At 42.2% G+C, this 13945-nt stretch overlaps 1 protein-coding gene across 10 annotated transcripts in view; it reads right to left on the minus strand.

Moving 5' to 3' along the window:
* The window catches only part of LOC126994160 (uncharacterized), a 90560-nt gene that overhangs the window by 50570 nt on the left and 26045 nt on the right, over positions 1-13945 (minus strand). For 5 of the 10 annotated variants that reach the window (XR_007748851.1, XR_007748849.1, XR_007748846.1 and 2 more), the window contains 2 exons: positions 12474-12702; positions 2315-2534 (listed from right to left, as the gene is read on the minus strand). The exons of 1 other annotated variant lie outside the window; for it this stretch is intronic. Coding sequence is in view for 1 of the 9 variants with exons in the window: in XM_050853410.1 (XP_050709367.1) it covers positions 2315-2534; positions 12474-12702 (449 nt within the window). In the remaining 8 variants the exon portion in view is untranslated. The remainder of the gene's footprint in view (positions 1-2314; positions 2535-12473; positions 12703-13945) is intronic. 4 more of the 10 variants (XR_007748854.1, XR_007748847.1, XR_007748852.1 and 1 more) reach the window with 2 other exon arrangements.

Genomic DNA, 13945 nt, shown 5'->3' on the forward strand with positions numbered 1-13945 from the left:
GCAGTTTGCTGACCCCATTTACTCCCTATTCGACACCGAATATGACCTAATTACGAATTCCACCTACTCCCAATAGCCCCCTCCCTTACCCTAACCCCCCGCCCCCTCTGATTATCACCACGCAATTTACTGACCCCATTTACCAAGTATTTGACACCTCACATGACCTATTTTCGAGTTTCACCTACTCCCATTAGCCCCCCCCCAATTACCGTTAACCTCCGCCCCCTTTAATTATCACCAAGCAATTTACTGACCCCATTTACCCCGTATTCGATACCGAACATGACCTAATTACGAATTCCACCTTCTCCCATTAGCCCCCTCCACATTATTATGAACCCCCATCCCCTCTAATTATTACCACGGAATTTACTGACCCCATTAACCCCCTACTCGACACCCCATATGACCTATTTCCGAATTTTAGCATCTAGATCTTCTTCCTCCTCTTGAGTCCTTAAAACTGAGCTATGCACGGTAACCACTGCATCGCGGAACAAGGTCTTCTTCCTCTTCTTCTTTTGACCCATCACACAACACCCAATCTTATGAATTGCTGTTTTCTTATTCTAACCTAACTCGTGAAATCGGGCTAGGCTAGGCTAAGGGAACAGCAATCCGTAAGTATGGGTGTTGTGTCGACGTGTATGGAAACTGTGATATTTTTCGCCTAGTTTTTACTCTGAACTTTGCAAAGGGTACCTAATCGATGCAGAAAACTGTGACGAATCGAATGGTACACTCAGAATTGCTCTAAGATAAAAACTAACGGATATATTTGCATATAACTATCGGGAATGTTCGGGAATTTTTTATATTTACAGAAAAAAACCGCTTTTATTCCTTTTTCTATTTCCCAGAGGCATTTCATCTTATGTAGAAAAGGAAGAGGAGGCCGTTCATGGCCTGAAATCAACGCCCCAGGCAAAATTGACATTGTTAGGGGGTATGGTCCCCTTTGCGAAAAACAAGAGAAGATGAATTTTATCGCTTAGTTTTTAGTATGAACTTTGAAATGGGCACCTACCCCATGCAGAAACGTTCGCCGAATCGAATGGTACTTTTAGAACTGCTTTACGATGAACGCTAATGGATTTATATTCATTTTACGATGTATATTATTAGGCTATTTATATAAAAAAAAAAAAGCCATTTCCGTATTCCACCTACTCCCATTAGCCCGCCCCATTACCATCAACCTTATCCGCCTTTAATTATCACCACGCAAATTACTGAACCGATTTATTCCCTATTCGACACCTGATAATAGATATAGATAATAGGTTAGGTTAGGTCATCGGTCAAAGAAACCTCTTCACAAGCACACAGACTTATGTACGAGATCACAAACACTCACATTGACCCACGCACGTACCTAGCCTACACAGCGCAAACAGCCAACGTACTGAGTAACACACATTTTATACACCAAAAGATCACACTACCACTGACGCATACAAGCAGTAGTGTGACATTAGAAGAACAAAGGATATCTCCAAATTTAAGAAAGAACTAAAAACATTTCTGTTCTCTGATGGTTTGACATGGAAACATTGACAATTAACATGGCATATAAGTTGTGATCAATATTGAGAATTTAATGAATTAAATATGTGGGTCCTGCATAGCACTTCGGCGGAAGTGGGACTAGATAAATAAGAAACACAAGTAACAAGTAACAAGTAACTTTCCACGCACCATACACCACTAGAACAGCCTCCCTCTATAGACTGCGGTACAATAGACTCATTCAGAAAAGCAAAACACACTCACTTGTCACCACAACACACCAACACTAACAATTACACTTCCTTCACTTCCCTCCCCTGCACACTCGGCTCCCCGGTCCCCCAAACAGCCAACACAAATATGCGTTTCATGCAACTGACAGCTGCCCGCCGCATTATAATATAGATCCAGAATCAGTCCTCAAAGCTAACTGGCAATGATGTGTGTTTGAGTGTGTGTTGGGTGTTATTCTAGAGTAATTCAGTGCGTTGGGTGTGATTCCGGAGCAATTCAGTGTGTGTTGGGTGTGATTGTTGAGTAATTCGGTGTGTTGGGTGTGATTCTGGAGGAATTCAAAGTGTTGGGTGTGATTCTGGAGTAATTCAGTGAGTGCTGGGTGTGATTCTGGAGTAATTTGGTGACCTGATTGAACTCTTTTTTAAACTTTGGGAATAGGTTATATGCGGCACCCCAGAGCCAAAACAATGACTTGAGGCACTCATTCATTAATGAAGACTAATGAAACGTGTAATAAGTCCTGCGATGGTCAAATAGTAGCTTCAAAATAAGGTCAAACACTCACAGTCCAGCGGCGCCCTCAGACCGGGCATGGCGCCGCAGATTACAGGTGTGGCACTGCCCTGGCACTGCGTGGGGCAGCACTGTGATGAGCCTGACCACCTCAAGCCCTGCAGGAGGCCATGGAGGGAGCTTTGGGGCGGGCTGAGGGGCCGAGGCGGGCTGGCGGTCTTGCTCTTGCTCTTGCTGTACAAAGGCCTGGCTGGGGAGAAATCCCGAGCCACCTGTGACATCAAGATCAAGATCAAGATCAAGCCTTCGTATCGGCACAACCTGTAATAAATAAAACAACACAAGCAGTATCCATTACAAATCTTCCAATTCCCTATTTCTTGCACACCACATCTTTGCCAGAAAACTCTTCATGGCTTCTATAATTCTCTCTCTCTCTCTCTCTCTCTCTCTCTCTCTCTCTCTCTCTCTCTCTCTCTCTCTCTCTCTCTCTCTCTCTCTCTCTCTCTCTCTCTCTCTCTCTCTCTGTGTGTGTGTGTGTGTGTGTGTGTGACTGACTGACTTTCTTAACGGATGGACTGACTGTCACTGACTGGCTGACTGAATAACTAACTGACTGAATGCACTGATATCCTCAAAAGTGCTGTCTTACGAGGGTGGACTTATAACTATTCCTGCGCGTGAGCTCATCTTGGGGGTCAGGGGTCAAGCTGTACTTAGCCAGGTTGTCCCTACATGAAAACTACACACATCAACCTTGACCTGGAATATATTATAAACTTGAATTCAATGCATGGATATGTAAAGGTCATAATAAATTACTTTTTGAACATAACGACATCTGTTTTCACTTTATAACACCTGTAGTAGTATATAGTAGTAGTAGTAGTACGTAGTAGTAGTAGTTGATTTACAGAAAAAAATCGCTTTTATTCCTTTTTCTATTTCCCAGAGGTATTTCATCTTATGTAGAAAAGGATGAGGAAGCCGTTCATGGCCTGAAAGCAACGCACCGGGCAAAATTAGCGGTGTTTGGGGGTATGGTCCTCTTTGCAAAAAACGAGAAAATTTGAATTTTATCGCTTAGTTTTTAGTATGAACTTTGAAATGAGTACCTACCCCATGCATAAACGTCCACCGATTCAAATGGTACTTTTAGAATTGCTTTACGAAGAACGGTAATGGATTTATTGTCATTTTACGATGTATTTTATTAGGCTAATTTTATATAAAAAAATAAAATGAAGCCATTTCCGTATTCCACCTTCTCCCATTAGCTCCCCTTATTACCATCAACCTCATCCCCCTTTAATTATCACCACGCAAATTACTGACCCTATTTATTCCTTATTCGACACCTGACATGACCTTTTCTCGAATTCCACCTATTCCCATTAGCCCCCCCTATTACTTCTCACCCCCGCCCCTTTTAATTATCACCACGCAATTTACTGACTCCATTTGCTCCCTATTCGACACCGAACATGAACAGTGATGTTATATACCTGGTCTTTCAGAAAGCCTTCGATAAGGTACCGCACGAGCGACTCCTTAAGAAACTGCACTCGGCGGGCATCGGAGCCAATCTGACCGCGTGGATAAGAGATTGGCTCACCGACAGAAAACAACGAGTACTACTCAACGGACAGCCTTCCGATTGGCTTCCAGTCACTAGTGGAGTGCCTCAAGGGTCAGTGCTGGGACCCTTACTCTTTATCATATATATCAATGACCTAGAATCAGGACTGAAATCCACAATATCGAAATTGCAGATGACACCAAGGTGGGTGGAGATGCCCTCACAAAGACCGACTGCGAAATCATTCAGAAAGACCTCAATCACATTATCGAATGGTCGGAAAAATGGCAAATGTCTTTTAATGTTGACAAATGCAAAGTCATGCACATTGGGTCCCAAAATAGTAACCATACATACATCATGAATGGGAGACCTCTGCAAGCGATGCAGGAGGAAAAGGATCTTGGAGTCACTATCAGCAGTGACCTGAAACACGCGAATCACTGTAAAAAAGCACACAACAAGGCCAACATTATTCTCGGGTTCATAGCGAGGAACTTCGAGTGTAAAACACCAGACGTGATGCTATCCTTGTCTAGTTCCATGGTAAGACCGCACCTCGAGTATGCAGTGCAGTTCTGGTCTCCCAATTACAGGTAGGACATTGCTCTACTGGAAAGGATTCAACGACGCGCCACAAAGATGATTCCAACCTTCAGGGCTCAACCGTACGAGGAACGACTCAAGCGACTCAATCTCTTTACATTGGAGAAAAGACGACTACGAGGGGATATGATTCAAGTCTTCAAGTATCTAAAAAAGTTCAATAACGTCGATTACTCCAAATTCTTTGAACTGCAAACCAACTCAAGAACTAGAAATAACGGTTTACCCATTCAGTCGAGTCGATGTAACACAGACATTGGAAGGAGTTTCTTTTCAAATCGAGTCATCCGCCACTGGAACAATCTTCTCTCAGAAGTAGTGAATGCGAATACCTTCAACTCCTTCAAATATAGAATCGACCGTCATTTCGCTGCGTCGGGAGTAAACAGAATAACGAGGGGCTTCCATCTGCTCCTCAATATCGAGGTGCTTTCATCTGCTCACCAAGCCTCAAGTGGCGATCGAGCAGATTAAATCACCCAAGCGGGCGACTCATAATGAGCCAATAGGCTTTCTGTTGCCTGCATTTCCATGTTTCCATGTAATTACGAGTTCCACCTACTCCCAATAGCCCCCCCCCCTTATCCTAACTCCCGCCCCCTCTGATTATCACCACGCAATTTACTGACCCCATTTTACCAGTATTCGACATCTCACATGAACTATTTTCGAGTTTCACCTACTCCCATTAGCCCCCCCCCCCATTACCGTTAACCCCCGCCCCCTCTAATTATCACGGCACAATTTACTGACCCCATTTACCTCTTATTCGATACCGAACACGAGCTAATTACGAATTCCACCTACTCACATTAGCCCCCGACACATTATCATGAATCCCCGCCCCCTCTAATTATCATCACGTCATCTACTGACCTCATTAACCCCCTAATCGACATCCCATATGACATATTTTCGAATTCTAGCATCTAGATCTTCTTCCTCTGCTTGAGGCCTTATAACGGAGCTATGCACAGTAACCACTGCTTCGCGGAGCAAGGTCTTCTTCCTCTTCTTCTTTTGACCCATCCCACAACACCCAATCTTATGAATTGCTGTCTTCTTACTATAACCTAACTCGTGAAATCGAGTTAGGTTAAAGTAAGGGAACAGCAATTCATAAGGTTGGGTGGTGTGTCGACATATATGGGAAAAGTGATATTTCTCGCTTAGTTTTTACTCTGAACTTTGCAAAGCGTACGTAATCGATGCAAAGAACTCCGACGAATCAAATGGTACACTCAGAATTGCTTTTAGGGGAAAAGATGATTTTTTTCGCTTACTTTTTAGTATGAACTCTGAAATGGGCACGTACCCCATGCAGAAAGGTCCGCCGAATCGAACGGTACTTTCAGAATTGCTTTACGATGAACACTAATGGAGTTATTGTCATTTTACGATGTATTTTACTAGGCTATTTTTATATATATAAAAAAAAATTAAGTCATTTCCGTATTCCACCTATTCCCATTAGACACCACCCATTACCATCAAACCAATCAGTCTTTAATTATCACCACGTAAATTACTGACCCGATTTAATCCCTATTCGACACCTGACATGACATAATTCGTGTTTCACCTACTCCCATTAGTCCCCCCCAAATTACCGTTAACCCTCGCCCCCTTTAACTATCACCACGCAATTTACTGATCCCATTTACCCATTATTCGATACCGAACATGACCTAAATACGAATTCCAATTACTCCCATTAGCCCCCCCCACATTATTATGAGCCTCCGCCCCCTCTAATTATCACCACGCAATTTACTGACCCCATTAACCCCCTACCCGACACCCCATATGACCTATTTCCGAATTCTGAAATCTAGACCTTCTTCTTCTTCTTGAGGCCTTATAACGGAGCTATGCACAGTAACCACTGCAAGGTCTTTTTCCTCTTCTCCTTTTGACCCATCCCACAACACCCAATCTTATGAATTGCTGTTTTCTTACTCTAACCTAACTCGTGAAATCGAGTTAGGTTAGGCTAATTGAACAGCAATTCATAAGTATCGGTGTTGTGTCGACGTGTATGGAAAATGTGATATTTCTCGCTTAGTTTTTACTCTCTTTGGAAAGCGTACCTAATCGATGCTGAAAACTCCGACGAATCGAATGGTAAACTCAAAATTGCTCTAAGATAAAAACTAACGGATATATTTGCATATAACTATCAGGAATGTTCGGGGATTTTTTTGATTTACATAAAAAAACCGCTTTTATTCCTTTTTCTATTTCTCAGAGGCATTTCATCTCATGTAGAAAAGGATGAGGAAGCCGTTCATGGCCTGAAATCAACGCCCCAGGTAAAATTAACAATGTTTGGGGGTATGGTCCTCTGTGCGAAAAAGAAGAAAAGATGAATTTTATCGCTTAGTTTATAGTATGAACTTTGAAATGGGCACCTACCCCATGCAGAACCGTCCACTGAATCGAAGGGTACTTTCAAAATTGCTTTACGATGAACGCCAATGGAGTTATTGTTATTTTACGATGTATTTTATTAGGCTATTTTTATTTGAAAAAAATAAAATGAAGCCATTTCCGTATTCCACCTACTCCCATTACCCACCCCCCCTATTACCATCAACCTCATCCCACCTTGACTATCACCACGCAAATTACTGACCCGATTTATTCCCTATTCGACACCTGAGATGACCTATTCTCGAATTCCACCTATTTCCATTAGCCCCCCCATTACTTTTCATCTCCACCCCCTTAAATTATCACCACGCAATTTACTGACCCGATTTACTCCCTATTCGACACCGAACATGAACTAATTACGAATTCCACCTAATCCCAATAGCCCCCTCCCCTTATCTTAACCCCCCGCCCCCTCTGATCATCACCCAACATTTTACTGACCCCATTTACCCAGTATTCGACACCTCACATGACCTATTTTTGAGTTTTACTTACTCCCATTAGCACCCCCCAATTACCGGTAACCCCCGCCCCTTTTAATTATCACCACTCAATTTACTGACCCCATTTACCCTTTATTCGATACCGAGCATGACCTAATTACGAATTCCAATTACTCCCATTAGCCCTCCCCACATTATCATGAGCCCCCTATCTCATTATCACCACGCAATTTACTGACCCCATGAACACCCTACTCGACACCCCATATGACCTATTTCCGAATTCTAGCATCTAGATCTTCTTTCTCTTCTTGAGGCCTTATAATAGAGCTATGCACGGTAACCACTGCATCGCGGAGCAAGGTCTTCTTCCTCTTCTTCTTTTGACCCATCACACAACACCCAATCTTATGAATTGCTGTTTTCTTACTCTAACCTAACTCGTGAAATTGTGTTATGTTATGTTAAAGGGACAGCAATTCATAAATATGGGTGTTGTGACGACGTGTATAGAAAATGTGATATTTCTCGCTTAGTTTTTACTCTGAACTTTGCAAAGGGTACGTAATCGATGCTGAAAACTCCGACTAATAGAATGGTACACTCAGAATTGCTCTAAGATAAAAACTAACGGATATATTTGCATATAACTATCAGGAATGCTCGGGGATTTTTTTGATTTACAGAAAAAATCGCTTTTATTCCTTTTCTATTTCCCAGAGGCATTTCATCTTATGTAGAAAAGGATGAGGAAGACGTTCATGGCCTGAAATCAACGCCCCAGGCAAAATTAACGGTGTTTGGGGGTATATTCCCCTTTGAGAAAAACACGAAAAGATGAATTTTATCGCCTAGTTTTTAGTATGAACTTTGAAATGGGCACCTACCCTATGCCGAAACGTCCGCCGAATCAAATGGTACTTTCAGAATTGCTTTACGATGAACGCTAGTGGAGTTTTTGTCATTTTACGATGTATTTTATTAGGCTATTTTTATATAAAAAAATAAAATGAAGCCATTTCCGTATTCCACCTACTCCAATTAAACCCCCCCCATTACCATCAACCTCATCACCCCCTTAATTATCACCACGTAAATTACTGACGAGATTTAATCCGTATGCGACACTTGACATGACCTATTTTCGAACTCCACCTATTCCCATTAGCCCCTTCAATCACTTTTCACCCCTTGCCCCCTTCAATTATCACCACGCAATTTACTGACTACATTTACTCACTATTCGACACCGAACATGACCTAATTACGAATTCCACCTACATCTCAATAGCACCCCCTTCTTACCCTAACCTCCCGCCTTCTCTGATTATCACCACGCAATTTACCGACCCCATTTAACCAGTATTCGACACCTCACATGACCTTTTTTCGAGTTTCACTTACACCCATTATTCCCCCCCCCTAATTAACGTTAACCCCCGCCCCATTTAATTAACACCACGCAATTTACTGACCCCATTTACCCCTTTTTCGATTCCGAACATGACCTAACTACGAATTCCAATTACTCCCATTAACCCCCGCCACATTATAATGAAACTCTGCCCCCTCTAGTTATCACCACGCAATTTACTGACCCCATTAACCCCCTACTCGACACCCCATATGACCTATTTCCGAATTCTAAAATCTAGACCTTCTTCTTCTTCTTGAGGCCTTAAGACGGAGCTATACACAGTAACCACTGTAAAGGTCTTCTTCCTCTTCTTCTTTTGACCCATCCCACAACACCCAATCTTATGAATTGCTGTTTTCTTACTGTTGCCTAATGCGTGAAATCGAGTTAGGTTAAGCTAATGGAACAGCAATTCATATGTATGGGTGTTGTGTCGACGTGTATGGAAAATGTGATATTTCTCGCTTATTTTTTACTCTGAAATTTGCAAAGGGTACCTAATCGATGCAGAAAACTCCGACGAATTGAATAGTACACTCAGAATTGCTCTAAGATAAAAACTAACGGGTATATTTGCAAATAACTATCAGGAATATTCGAAGATTTTTTTGATTTACAGAAAAAAAACAAATTTTATTCTTTTGTCTATTTCATAGAGGCATTTCATCTTATGTAGAGAAGGATGAGGATGCAGTTCATGGCCTGATATCAACAACCCAGGCAAAATTAATTGTGTTTGGGGGTATGGTCCCCTTTGCGAAAAACAAGATAAAATGAATTTTATCGCTTAGTTTTTAGTATGAACTTTGAAATGGGCACCTACCCCATGCAGAAACGTCCGCCGATTAAAATGGTACTTTCAGAATTGCTTTACGAAGAACGGTAATACAGTCATTGTCATTTTACGATGTATATCATGGGGCTATTTTTATAAAAATAAAATAAAATGAAGCCATTTCCGTATTCCACCTACTCCCATTACTCCCCCCCCCTTATCATCAACCTCATCCCCCTTTAATTATCACCACGCAAGTTACTGACCAGATTTATTCCCTATTCGACAACTGACATGACCTATTTTCGAATTCCACCTATTCCCATTAGCCCCCACATTACTTTTCACCACCTCCCCCTTTAATTATCACCCCGCAATTTTCTGACCCCATTTACTCCCTATTCGACACCGAAATTGAAATAATTACGAATTCCACCTACTCCCAATAGCCCTCCCCCTTACCCTATCTCCCGCCCCCTCTGATCATCACCACACAATTTACTGACCCCATTTACCCAGTATTCGACACCTCACATGACCTATTTTCGAGTTTAACATACTCCCATTAGCCACCCCAAATTAGCGTTAACCCCCGCCCCCTTTAATTATCATCACGCAATTTACTGACCCCATTTACAATTTATTTGATACCGAACATGACCTAATTACGAATTCCACGTACTCCCATTATCATGAACCCCCATCCACTCTAATTATCATCAAGCAATTTACTGACCCAATTAACCCCCTACTCGACACCTCATATGACCTATTTCCGAATTCTAGCATCTAGATATTCTTCCTCTTCTTGAGGCCTTATAACGGAGCTATGCACGGTAACCACTGCATCGCGGAGCAAGGTTTTCTTCCTCTTCTTCTTTTGACCCATCACACAACACCCAATCTTATGAATTGCTGTTTTCTTACCCTAACCTAACTCGTGAAATCGAGTTAGGTTAGGTTAATGGAACAGTAATTCATAAGTATGGGTGTTGTGTCGACGTGTATCGAAAATGTGATATTTCTCGCTTATTTTTTACTCTGAACTTTGCAAAGCGTACCTAATCGATGCTGAAAACTCCGACGAATCGAATGGTACACTCAGAATTGCTTTAAGAGAAAAACTTACGGATATATTTGCATATAACTACCAGGAATGTTCGGGGATTTTTTTGATTAACAGAAAAAAACCGCTTTTAATCCTTTTTCTATTTCCAAGCGGCATTTCATCTTATATAGAAAAGGATGAGAAAGCCGTTCATGGCCTGAAATCAACGCCCCAGGCAAAATTAACGGTGTTAGGGGGTATGGTCCCCTTTGCGAATATAAAGAAAAGATGAATTTTATCGCTTAGTTTTTAGTATGAACTATGAAATGGGCAACTACCCCATGCAGAAACGTCCGCCGAGTCGAATGGTACTTTCAGAATTGCCTTACGATGAACGCTAATGGAGTTATTGTCATTTTACGATGTATTTTATTAGGCAATTTTTATATATATATAAAAAAAAAATGAAGCCATTTCCGTATTCCACCTACTCCCAATAGACCCCCATCCCCTTACCATCAACCTCATCCCTCTTTAATTATCACTACATAAATTACTGACCCGGTTTAATCCCTATTCGACACCTGACTTGACATGTTTTCGAATTCCACCTATTCCCATTAGCCCCCCCAATTACTTTACACCCCCGCCCCCTTTAAGTATAACCACGCAATTTACTGACCCCATTTACCCCTTATTCGATACCGAGCATGACCTAATTACGAATTCCAATTACTACCATTAGCCATCCCACATTATCATGAACCTCCGATCTTCTAATTATCACCACGCAACTTACTGACCCCATTAACCCCATACTCGACACCCCATATGACCTATTTCCGAATTCTAAAATCTAGACCTTCTTCCTCTTCTTGAGGCCTTATAACGGAGCTATGCACAGTAACCACCGAATTGCGGAGCAAGGTCTTCTTCCTCTTCTTCCTTTGACCCATCCCACAACACCCAATCTTATGAATTGCTGTTTTTTTACTCTAACCTAACTCGTGAAATCGAGTTAGGTTAAGTTAAGGGAACAGCAATTCATAAGTATGGGTGTTGTGTCGACGTGTATGGAAAATGTGATATTTCTCGCTTAGTTTTTACTTTGAACTTTGCAAAGGGTACCTAAACTCCGACGAATCGAATGGTACACTCAGAATTGCTCTAAGATAAAAACTAACGGGTATACTTTCATACTTTCATACTTTCCACGCACTATACACCACTGGAACAGCTTCTGTCTACAGACAGCGGTACAATAGACTCATTCAGAAAACCAATACACACTCACTTGTCACCACAACACACCAACACTAACAATTTCACTTCCTTCACTTTCCTCCCCTGCACATTCGGCTTCCCGGTCCCCCGAACAGCCAACACAAATATGCGTTTCATGCAACTGATAGCTGCCCGCCGCATTATCTAGAATCAGTCCACAAAGCTAACTGGAAATCATGTGTGTTTGAGTGTGTGTTGGGTGTTATTCTGGAGTAATTCAGTGAGTGTTGGTTGTGATTCAGGAGTAATTCAGTGTGTGTTGGGTGTGATTCTGGAGGAGTTCAATGTGTTGGGTGTGATTTTGGAGGAATTCAATGTGTTGGGTGTGATTCTGGAGCAATTCAGTGTGTGTTGGGTATGATTCTGGAGTAATTCAGTGTGTTGGGTGTGATGCTGGAGCAATTCGGTGTGTTGGGTGTGATTCTGGAGTAATTTGGTTTCACTCGTGAAAACCTGATTGACCTCCTTTTTAACCTTTGGGAATAGGTTATGTGCGGCACCCAGAGCCAAAACAGACACTTCATGCACTCATTCATTAATGAAGACTAATGAAACGTGTAATAATTCCTGCGATGGTCAAATAGTAGCTTCAAAATAAGGTCAAACACGAGGTCAACACTCACAGGCCAGCGGCGCCCTCAAACCGGGCATGGCGCCGCAGATTACAGGTGTGGCACTGCCCTGGCACTGCGAGGGGCAGCACTGTGGGGAGCCTGACCACCTCAAGCCCTGCAGGAGGCCATGGAGGGAGCCTTGGGGCGGGCTGAGGGGCCGAGGCGGGCTGTCGGTCTTGCTCTTGCTCTTGCTGTACAGGTGACCCGTTGGAGAGTCAGGCCTTCGTATCGGCACAACCTGTAATAAATAAAACAACACAAGCAGTATCCATTACAAATCTTCCAATTCCCTATTTCTTGCACACCACATCTTTGCCAGAAAACTCTTCATAGCTTCTATAATTCTCTCTCTCTCTCTCTCTCTCTCTCTCTCTCTCTCTCTCTCTCTCTCTCTCTCTCTCTCTCTCTCTCTCTCTCTCTCTCTCTCTCTCTCTCTCTCTCTCTCTCTCTCTCTCTCTCTCTCTCTCTCTCTCTCTCTCTCTCTCTCTGTGTGTGTGTGTGTGTGTGTGTGTGTGTGTGTGTGTGTGTGTGTGTGTGACTGACTGACTTTCTTAACGGATGGACTGACTGTCACTGACTGGCTGACTGAATAAGTGACTGACTCAATGCACTGATATCCTCAAAAATGCTGTCTTACGAGGGTAGACTTATTACTATTCCTGCGCGTCAGCTCATCTTGGGGGTCAAGGGTCAAGCTGTACTTAGCCAGCTTTTCCCTACATGAAAACTATACACATCAACCTTGACCTCGAATATATTATAAACTTGAGGTCAATGCATGGATATGTAAAGGTCATGATAAACTACTTTTTGATCATAATGACATCTGTGTTCACTTTATAACACCTGTAGTAGTATATAGTAGTAGTAGTAGTACGTAGTAGTAGTAGTTGATTTACAGAAAAAAACCGCTTTTATTCCTTTTTCTATTTCCCAGAGGCATTTCATCTTATGTAGAAAAGGATGAGGAAGCCGTTCATGGCCTGAAAGCAACGCACCGGGCAAAATTAGCGGTGTTTGGGGGTATGGTCCCCCTTGCAAAAAACGAGAAAAGTTGAATTTTATCGCTTAGTTTTTAGTATGAACTTTGAAATGGGCACCTACCCCATGCATAAACGTCCACCGACTCAAATGGTACTTTCAGAATTGCTTTACGAAGAACGGTAATGGAGTTATTGTCATTTTTCGATGTATTTTATTAAGCTAATTTTATATAAAAAAAATAAAATGAAGTCATTTTCGTATTCCACCTACTCCCATTACGCCCATCCACCCCCATTACCATTAACCTGATCCCCCTTTAAGTATCACCACGTAAATGACTGACTCGATTGATTCCCTCTTCGACACCTGACATGACCTCTTCTCGAATTCCACCCATTCCCATTAGCCCACCCACATTACTTTTCATAACCGCCCCCTCTAATTATCAGCACGCAATTTACTGACCCCATTTACTCCCTATTCGATACAGAACATGA

The sequence above is a fragment of the Eriocheir sinensis genome, unplaced genomic scaffold, assembly GCF_024679095.1.
Source record: "Eriocheir sinensis breed Jianghai 21 unplaced genomic scaffold, ASM2467909v1 Scaffold733, whole genome shotgun sequence".
In the NCBI taxonomy this organism is placed as follows: Eukaryota; Metazoa; Arthropoda; class Malacostraca; order Decapoda; family Varunidae; genus Eriocheir; species Eriocheir sinensis.